The sequence below is a fragment of the Metopolophium dirhodum genome, chromosome 8 (assembly GCF_019925205.1).
Source record: "Metopolophium dirhodum isolate CAU chromosome 8, ASM1992520v1, whole genome shotgun sequence".
Lineage (NCBI taxonomy): Eukaryota > Metazoa > Arthropoda > Insecta > Hemiptera > Aphididae > Metopolophium > Metopolophium dirhodum.
In genome coordinates, this window is record NC_083567.1 from 12849868 (window position 1) to 12861153 (window position 11286).

At 27.2% G+C, this 11286-nt stretch overlaps 1 protein-coding gene across 4 annotated transcripts; it reads right to left on the reverse strand.

Annotated features, from left to right (window-relative positions):
* Positions 1-61: 61 nt before the first annotated feature.
* LOC132950012 (cytoplasmic dynein 2 light intermediate chain 1) lies at positions 62-10247 on the reverse strand. Of its 4 annotated transcripts, none has more exons than XM_061021188.1 (8): positions 9921-10247; positions 8348-8450; positions 6834-6935; positions 5504-5740; positions 5324-5392; positions 3325-3446; positions 3116-3260; positions 62-410 (listed from the first exon to the last, which is right to left on the reverse strand). In XM_061021188.1, the coding sequence occupies exons 1-8, from the start codon at positions 9938-9940 to the stop codon at positions 189-191; spliced, it is 1020 nt and encodes a 339-aa protein (XP_060877171.1). In that variant the 5' UTR covers positions 9941-10247; the 3' UTR covers positions 62-188. The 4 variants fall into 4 exon arrangements, with proteins under 4 accessions (XP_060877171.1, XP_060877170.1, XP_060877172.1 ...); XM_061021187.1 differs by having other exon boundaries at positions 3325-3482; XM_061021189.1 differs by lacking the exon at positions 9921-10247 and having other exon boundaries at positions 3325-3482; positions 6839-6935; positions 8348-8447.
* Positions 10248-11286: the final 1039 nt, after the last annotated feature.

Below are 11286 nucleotides of genomic sequence, written 5' to 3' on the forward strand. Positions count from 1 at the left end.
TAAATAACATTTATCCGAATACATTGTTTGTATTATTATTCAAATATAAATGTATTAAAATATTATTTTTAATTATTTATTCGAACAATTTTTTAAAAAAAAACCATCGAGTTCAAATAATCTTTTTAGAAATATTTTATTCAATTAATTGTAAAAAAATCAATCAAAGAATTTTTTATTCAAGTACATCATATACAATATGTTGTTCGAATAACTGAAGAACTATTTAGATAAAAATTGGCCCAACTCTGAATAATATTATAGGTACTTTGTGTCGTGGAAATATTTTTATCACAAACCTCTTGTTTTTTTTTCAACGATTCGTCTATCAACGGGTCGGCGTAATTAGGGTCGTTCAATGGATCTGTATTATCTGTACTTGATGCGTGTGAGCCAGATTCTAATGAAATCTATAATTTTAAAAATAATTTAAGGTCTAAAATAAATAAAATCAACATAGAAAAGTAACCTATCTTTGAAAAACATTTTTATTTATCAATGTAACAAACTATATAATATTATGATAAATATTTTTATTTATGTTAAGAAAATACATTTTGGATAAGTATAATTACTATTTATTTATTTATTATATTATAGTTCTACCCGATGTATATTTATTACAAAGGAATAATTTTGTGTCAGATGGTAGACGTTTATTGATATTTATATATAATATGTTAATGTATCATTAAGTTTAAATAAAACCACATAATTAGTGAAATAATTGAAAACACGTTGTTTATTGGTAACCCCTTGGCATTTTGTATAAAATAGAATATCGGTATGATCCCCTTACAAAAATTAAGTACAAATAGAAATACAGAATATTGAACATGTGTACTTAATAGGTAACTTTAATTATAATTTATTTTTTTAAGAAAAACCATAGAAGTCCACAAAATAGGCACGATTTTTATAATATAAGCATTTGAAGTTTAAATTTGGATGAAATTAGATGTTTATAATATGAAGAGTAACAATTTATTAATTATTTTCTTCTAATTCAAAACTATTATTCGCGGGGACTTCAAATTTGTACGTATATTATGCAATTTTATTTAGACAAAGACATTTTAAAAACATTTCGATAACAATTTAAAGCTATTATCTCTTACTCCTTCTACAAATAATCTATTCACATCGTTTTGCGGTAAAGCGGTATTGACTCAAAAGTTAATAACAGTAGTAAACTAAAAAAATATATACTATATCATAATAATTATATAATATTAATAATATTATAAGCACTGCATAATATGTGTACGAAATTTAAAAAAATTAAATCAAATCAACCAACTGTAATACAAATAGTAAGACCAAATTATTTTAATAGCAATATCAAAACACATAATATCATGAGAATATGAAATATACTACTTAGGTAATAGTTGGTAACACAGGCTGACATACCGTCTTGGACTTTTATAAGTCTTATATTCGTCTTCAACTAATGATCAATCGTTGAAGTCAAGTTAAACACATACATTACAGTGACTTAGAGAAGACGAGGTAAACTCGATACCTACTGACTTACAGCAGATTGGTTACCTAATTTTCCACTTTTTTTACATTTGGATTTACAATAGTTGTAGGTACCTATGTAACTAATTTGATGTTTATTTAATTGTAATAATTACGTTCATATACACAAAAATTAACATTGTATGTTCTTATAATATAATATTAGAATTTAAAATAAATAAACTGTACGATACGTACATCGTGATCTTCAATTTCATAATCATACCTTCCAGATTAGAATTATATGTGTAACGTGTGTCGTGGCTTTACATAAAAGCTGTTTAAGAATACAAATTGTTTTAGACGACTAGACGATTATACCATTTTGATAATGGTATAATAACACGAACTATAGCTTAAATAATGATTAATGGGTATATAAAGTAACCAGTTAAACGCCTATAATAGTACCTTCACCTTTATTATTTCAATAGGAAAACTGTGCGTCTGCTCTCAAACAATAACCTTCCGAAAGTACATATTATAACATCGTATTTTCATAAACAATGAGTAACTTTCTTATAGCAAAAGACGCACAACATAATATCATATTAATGGGATTATATATTTTAGAAAACATTCTACAATCTCTTTTTTTAGTAATGTTATGGTCACTGACCTTGACTTTCAAATAAATCTTACTGATCCATTTCACATTGTAATAATGTGTATACGGCGCATGCATAATACATTTTTTTTTTGTTAATTATCCCGCGGCAACTTAGGCCATTGGGTGGTTTCTAATTGTTGGGGAGGGTACTGTAGGTTAAACACGTGTGTTTGTTAGTTTGGCAGATTTTTTAGTGGACACCCGTATCTATCATGACCCGGGGGCGGGGGGGGGGGCACTTCTCTGCGGACACCGTGACTTGCCCGAAGAAAAATGCCGTCCGCGGCCAAGGTTTTGAACCGGCGTCGGTGCGCGTCGCAACCGACGTCTTACTCCGTTCGGCCACTCCGTTCCACCATAATGATTTTATAAATATATTATGTATAATATATATACTTTTTTTTAGTATATTATGAGTGCCCTGATCATGTTAAGATAACCAAAAAGTTTAAACAAATTTCAAAAATCAAAAGAGTATTATTGAAATAAATTTCAATTTTAATCATAAGCAACGACTTTTTTGTTGAGATTCCTTTTAAATGATTATGAAATTTCAGATATTAATAAATTATATTATAAAATTAGACATGTTGCTCATAAATAATAATGTATCAAATATAAATGTTCCAAATTGTAAGTCATAAAATCTTAAGTAACATTATTGTTTAAGCACAAAGCACCTTCAACCATCTGAAAAACCACAGCAAGAAAGATTTCATTTCCCACTTTTGCAAATACCTAAATCTATGCGTGAAAATAATTAACTCCATACTATATAATGACCCAGAGTTTACATACTTGAATAGGTATTATGTATAACCGTATGGCGTATAATATGTAATATGGGTGGAGTGATATTGAATTGTTTTGTCTGTGCTAAAATAATTCTATTTTGGCGAAAAATAAAATCGTTGGAAAAAATATTGTATTCCTACAATTATTTAAATACATTTTTAATAAGACGTATTAATAGTTATTAACCTGTTTAAAATTAGAAGCAAATACACTCTTGTACTTATGTATTGACCTAATACTTCCAGCTTCATTGAGGTTGTCTATTTTGTCAAAACAATCGGAACCTACGGGCACTAAGAGTGGTTTATTTGAATCATATATATGGTTCTTTCTGAAATAATAATTTAATACAAAACGTGTACAACAAAACTTGAAGGTCGTGTAAGTTGACTTACGGATAAGGTGTTCCAAACCCGTAATGTGACATCATCTCTTTGGATATCTTCACAAGAACTGCGTCGTTTACACCATAGAAAATCAACGAAGCTCCGTAAGTGTGTGCCACATATCTTAAACACTGGCACAACACCCGTTTTTTAGCAGGTTCGAAATTCTAACAAGGTTGAATATTAATAATATTATAAAGTATAAACAATAACTCGCAAGTAAAGCCATTTCATAATATTAAAATATACCTATAATATGACCAACGACTACGCCAATAATAAATGAAAAGTATGTTAATGCATAGTTCATAATATTAATTATTATATAATACCGTAAATTTAAAATTTAAATTAAAATAGAAATTATCAATATTGCTTCGTTCCACTTATTAGTTATTGTTCGACGCGCGACATCATGTAACTAGGAACTACCAACTATCTATTGGCTATTTATCGACATAATTTTTTTTATAACCACGATGCATTGTATTATTTTCTTTTAATTCCTAAAATATCATAAAATAATGGGAACTACTCACTTCACCAAAAGAAAAGTATATACTTTTCCCTTTCCTGTCAAATCATAAGTTGGTGGATTCTCTTTTCCACCATATTAAAAACTTGTAGAATAGCATTTAAATATTATTGAATGATTGTAGCTATTACGAAAGTAGGACAAATTATTAATTAGACAAATAAATAAAAACATAAATACATTATTAAATTAATTAGACATATTTTCGATTTTATTTTTGTTTATGTAATTATATAATGTGATACATTTTTGTTTATAAGTGAAAAAGATTAAATTTGAATACAAGGTTCCTCATAATAGTTGCCACGTGTTCTTACCACAATTAATAAATATTAAAAATATAAATTTAGGTAGTAACTTTGTTAATAGTTAATGTACTAACATACATAAGTTTAAAATGTAGCAAAATTCGTCAAAATGATTTTAGAAGTTGTAAGATGTCGCGTAAAAGTAAATTGTATGGTTTTGCCGAAAAGGGAATCCACTAATTTACGATTTAGGAGAAAAGTGAATTTGGCGCAAAAGAGAAAGGTATACTTTTGGCGGGAACCGGCTATAGCCTTAAATAATAGTCATATTACTCGATAAATATTTGAGTTAAGTTAGGTTAAACAATTATTAATTCATACATTTAATTATTAAATTATCAATTAGGTAATATTATTTTACATTTATTTTTTTGACGTTAACATTTCTATATCTAGATGTATTATGATGAGTTTTAGATCTCTAGGATTAGAATCTAATACGAATATTTATAAAAATCATAATATTAATATTTGTCAACCTTGATTACTAAAAAGTTAGATAGTCTTCGATTTTTTTTTGTTATTTTCCTATAAATGTTTATAAAACATTTTTCGCTTGGTCAAAAAGCTTCAACATTTAATATATGGTTTATTGTAAGACGTGTGAATACCTTATCTTTGTGCAAATATTTTAAAAACTATTGTAAATAAATTTTAAATAATTATAAATTAAATTCCCAAATTTTTAAATTATCGAAAAACTTAGAAATAAAAAAAACGAAATTGAGAGGGCATGTTTACGTAACCAGAAAAGTTTTGCAAATGTTGGTAACATTAATCAAATATTTTAAGGATATTTAGTGAAATAAGTCTAGAACGCTAATTATTACACTATATTATTATTACTAATAATACGCCGTTTTATCACAAGCTAGATTACTTATCCGACACTGCGACAAGTTAATTTAATGTTACACAATGCCGTATCATCTACTTTACTATTAAATTGTATTTTATTGAATTAATTATATTAATCACTCGCCGGTATCATAGTTATCTTATAACTATAGTTATCAACTAATAAAAAAAAATGAAGTAAGTACATCTTACAAAAAATATTTACGTTTAACAAACATCAATAGCATCTATTGGTTATTATTGGTAGGTATTTTGTATAAACGAAAAACATTAATTTAACTATGGACATTTGAATTCATAAACATACTTGATATACGTCGTATTTGCTTCCAACAATCATTAGTGGTATAGGCAGTGGAGACAAAAACTTTTTATCCTAAAATGTATAAAATAACTTCAGTATGTTACAGTATTCTTTTGCATGAAGTATACGAACGTAGGTTACGCAAGTGTAATACAATTACGTATATAATAAATTAAAACAAACCTCAACATTTTTAACATTAATCTGATTATACTGTTCAATCTCTGGTACATTTTCTAGGTGTATCTTAATTTCTTCTAGAAGCATTTCCATGGTGTTCCAAAGAATATCCGGCTTCGATAGATCCAATACCAACACGACGCTCAAACGTCGACCTCTCGTTTTTTGTACTATCACGGATAACAAATCTTTGAAAACTAAACCACCTCCCAATTCCCAAACATGACAAATATCTTTTGTCTAAAACACAAAAAATTCTTATGTTTTCCTAGAAATGCATTAACTATTACAGTTGTCCACAATCTAAGAATTTTCCAAATTAAATAACGATGAAGAGGTAAATAATTTTTACTACCTAGTCATTTTCTATCTGAACCGTTAACACGGTTAAATTAGTTGAAAAATTTGGTATATTATCGTAACGTGTTAGCCACGGGTTAGCCAGGGGGAGGGTCAAAGGGGGCTATAGTCCCCCTCCCCCTCATTGATTGTGTTGACCTTAGAATTTTATTAAGATTAACAAAAAAATAAAAAGTGTAAATAAAAGACATTTGTACTTTTGCATTTTTGTATTTTTTTTGTGAGACTTAGCCCCCCCCCCCCCCCCATACAAAATTCCTGGCTACGCCACTGGCCACACGGTTTACACGAAAAACAGTGATATTGTAGTACCTAGTACCTTAATAGGTACCTACATTTGAGTATAAAATGCAATTAAAACTTCATATTATAATAATTAATCATATTATTATTATTGTATATAATATAATATATAATTATTATTTAAAGCCTTTTTTTATTTTTAGGTACCGAAGCGGCAGAAACCTAATCAGTTGACTAAGGTACAATCTTAATAGATTTTAACAACACTAAACATTGATTTTGCATGTACCTTTTTACATTTTAACTTAACATACCTTTAGACATCGTATGATAAACCATTTATACTTTTTATAGGTAGTATGACGTGTTGTACACTTGTACGGTCATGTTTAGTTGGTTACTTCAATGTTCACAAACAAAATATAATATAGGTATCTAATTATAATGAGTACCAACCTTTAAATTATATTTATGTAATTTCGTTTTATAACAATAATGCCTATATACAATCATCTAAAATTAAAATTTAAAATATTTATTTTTAGAAATTGTCATCAGCGTGGAGACGCCGGAGAGGTTAGGAACGCTAAATCATGAAGAGGTATCTGCTTAATAATACTTGGGTATATCGTATTTGTCTGATATTATTTACTTGTCTTAAAGCCAAATTTCTTACATGAAATTGGTACATTATTTTAAACTTTTAGTAACAATAATAAACAAAACTTACTAAACTTTTTCCAGATCTTCTTGCGAATGAATATTCCAAGGCCAGTGTGGGTTTTGGCTTTTCATTTTTGTCAAAAAATGAATGAATTAATGAAGTTTTACCCTGGAAAATTAATGAATTGTCATCAGCGGATATGTTTAAAAAATATTTTTAACTATAAGAAGATAATATTTATGAATTCCTGAATTAATTAAAAAAATATATCACTCATTATTCAAATATCTTACTATGATCAAAATTAAATAAAAGGGATTTGATTACGGCTGTGTTTTCAACTAAAATAGATCCATCCTTATGATGGGGATCTATCGATTCCATCAATGTAGTATCGATTCCGCCAGTATCGACTCTGCCAGTAGAGGTTGTCTAAAAACAAACTACCAATTTTTACCTCGGCCTGGCACCATATAATATTATCTATAATAAATACCAACGTCATATAACGCTATAATAGCTTAACTATTAAATTAAGTAGCTGAAAAGAAATTTACTACCTATATGGGTATAATATTAAATGTATAGCAAGTACTTCAGGTACCCTATTCAAATTTATTGAATATATAATAACACTTTTTATCATATTACGCATAGAATGAAATATGTAGAACTTCTTTTTTTTCAATGTCAAAGTTAAGCAAATGTAGACACCAAACATGTTTAGGTGCCAAGGTATATAACAATATTGCTTCCTCCTTATTATTATAAAAGAAAAGTGAAATATTGTATACGACGTACGTTTCAAAGTCAAATATTACCAAAATATAATACTATCCATTATTCTACCATCAGTAGATATATATAAACATAAAATTATATCATTAATTATACGAGGTAATTCACAAATCCTGATCACCGCTTCTTCCATTATGCAGTTTTTCAAATTTTTTAGATTTTTTGAACTTCTACATAATATATTCACATAGTATATCGTAACATAATATGGTTTGTTAAATAATAACTCCCTTTTTATACTGTAAATTATCAAGTGGATAATACAATTTTGTTATATCACTATCAAAATTATTTATGGGGCCTTAAAAAATGGTGTTGTGTGTGCTTGATAAATCACCCCGTATAAATATTGAACAAAAATTTACCATAAGATACGTACTTACGTATGATATTTTAGTAAAATAATATTATTTATAATAAATCTGTAAACAATAGTTTTTAAAATAAGTATATAAAGTATAAACTAGGGCTATTTTTATTATGTTAAATAATATACTTAATAGTAAAATAAAATACAGTTTACATATATTATGTATAATTAGTGTATTTTATTGTAGAATTTTTTTTATTATTCTCAATATATAGCTTTAATTTTATAGGGCATTCGTTTTTCCACATTGATTCATTTGTCTGCTAATCTCATTAATATTGTGCTTAACATCTATGAACTCAATGCAAATAACAGATATTGATTTTTTCAATTTCTTAATGTAGATTTGTTTGTTTCGAATATTTTAATATTTGTACCTAGACATATATATATAAATAATGTATGAACTTACCGAATTTTTACTCCCGATTACTAGCAAAGTTCTCTCTACCGGTACCATGTCGGATGTAACATTCTTTGAAGACATAGCCAATTCGAGTATAGTTTGACCATTTCTAATAATAATATTATAACGAATATTAATATAAATTTTATTTAATTTATATTATACAAAATACAAATACATTATCAATGAAAATATAAATAATAAATAATACATATTCCCTCCGGGGCTTCTAATTATCAAATAAAATAAAATGCATAATACAGTTTTACAGTGCGGGATTTACTTTTAAATGTTCATGAAGTAATCAATAAACCACTTTATTGGATATAAAAAATGCTTTACACGTTTCATATAATATTATTATCTATAGATTCTAAAATATTAATAGGTGATTTTACGTATTAAGTTCCTGAAACAGTTTAACTTATTTTACAGTTAACTAAAAAAATGTATCTCACTCTAAAAGTAGTTACAATCTTAATAAAATATCGTCTTTAAAGTATTATTAATTGTTAACTTATTTTACGACTAGGTAGCAGAAACAATATGACCACCGATATATAAAAAAACATTGTAGAACTGTATTGGTTCGTCGTATTACTGATTTGAATTTAAAAATGTTAGAATAATAATCATAACATAATTTAATAATTGATTAAAAATTATGTTTTAAATATATAGGTGCTTTACATAATATAATAAATAAATAATAATTAATATATAAATAATATAAATATAAAATATTATTGTTGTATATGTAGTTGACCGTTAACAACTGTACGTAGGTATAATATGGAATATATTATAGCTATACTGTCGCAACATCGCTTTTCTGTAGAGATTATCGAATTGTTCGATCATATCGGTATTCGTGTCTTCACATGTACCTATATCATAATATTTCCATTTTCGTTTCATTATACAATATGCTAATATGTATCTATATGCTTAAAATGAAAAAAAAATTTGGGTTTTTCTCATTTATTAAGTTTAATTTGTGAAATTATAAAAACATTATCACAACAGCCGGAAGAAAATAAATGACCTTACGTGAGGTTGCTGGTAACGAAATCGCAGGATCTGCACAAAATAATGTAGTAGATGCATTTTTAAAACATGATGTCAGGATGTAATCGAGTAATCAACGTGCTTGTGAAAAAATAATGTCTATGAAATTCGAAGTTGTCATATTGTAGCATAATATCCGTTTCAGACAATATAAATTACAATAAATAATTGTTATTGTGTAATATTATACTATTAAAACGTAAAAAAGTCATTCCCTATACCTAGTTAAAGTTATAAATGTACCTACCTATGTTGACAAGATATCCGATGTTCACAACATTGATTATATTATATTATTATTACCTATTGTCAGTTTACGCAAAAATATTTTGTCCATGAAAACCACTTGTTAAACACTTATTTTATCGGCTTGGCACTTACATTATATTTAGTTATGACTTATATTACTTAAATTACATCATTGACGGTATTATATCTATAGGCGTGGGTATATGGCATATGCATACAATAATTTAAAACTTATTAAGTATTTACGAACAGTGTAGCTTACCTCTGAGAAGTAGACGTCATTGTATTTCACCAAGAACACAATTTATTGCTAGCAATGCAATTCGAAGTTATTAGTTACTAGTTGGCGACAAACTGAATTCTGAATGCATTATTTTGTGTCGAACCATGTGTTTCTGACACTCTGGCTATGTATATACTCAGGTTGCCATGGTAGCACCTATAAAAGCACGTCCTTTTTGTCGACAAATATAGTATATCATAATATTTCGAACACGATACAATTCTGTGAGATATTATTCATAATATGTGCTCTAATCCAAATACCTAACCGATTGGAACCATTGAGGAAAATACTATAATTCTTGTTTCCCCGTCGACATCAACTACTTATGATATTATAATATTAGATTGTTGAAACCGAACACATTTTAAACGTGTTTGTGTTTATAATTAATGGTTGCTATGGAACGAATTGTTGTTATTGTTCCAAGTTTCAATCCAACAACTATCGCGTAGCTTATTATGATTAAGTATATTATTAGCAATAACAAGCAATAGTTAACTTATTACCTATGTGGGTTGTGCTTATTGACGGTAGTTAGGTGAGTGCGGAAACGACCTCCCCTCGCATCCAGCGATACCGTAAAAAAAATTTAGAAACGTAGCTATGCAATAAACGTGTATTCTATTCAAAAAGAGTATAAGTGATAAACAAAGAGATGATGCAAAATAAGTTGTTAAATTAAAATTCTAAAAAACGATCGTCAATGAAACTGAATCCATCCAAAGACTTAGGCATAGCAGAGATTTGTATACTAACAATATTTTTATTTTAATCATTGAATATTTTCCAAATTAGTTTTAACTGATTCCTGTCTTTAGAAATAAATATAGTTTGCAAGTCAACACACTGACACATTGTATACTAATTTTATGTTTAATTATTTCTATAATAATTTATACTTATTTACAAAGTTGAGATAAATCAAACTTCAACCTCAATCACAGAGACCGAAGAAAATGCCATTTTTAATCATCAATAACGCTTAGGTATAATATGTATTAATACCTACTATAATTAGGTCATTAAAATACATTTTGTTACAAACTAAACAGTAAATAGGTAATGAATGTACAGCGTATAAATTGGACATATTGTATAAGAAGAAACATATTTTATAATTTCTATAAATATAGAAGAAGTTTGATTCCAATTGTTACCTATACATTTATTTAATGAATATCTAAAAGTTAATTTAATAAAAATATGTTCATGCACGAGGTAGATAGTTAATTTTATACTTTGTAGTTTTGTATCAATTTATCAGTCCCAATATTATATTTCATTTTTGTAACACACGTAACACATACCTATATATTGATAATAAATGAGAACAAACAACGAT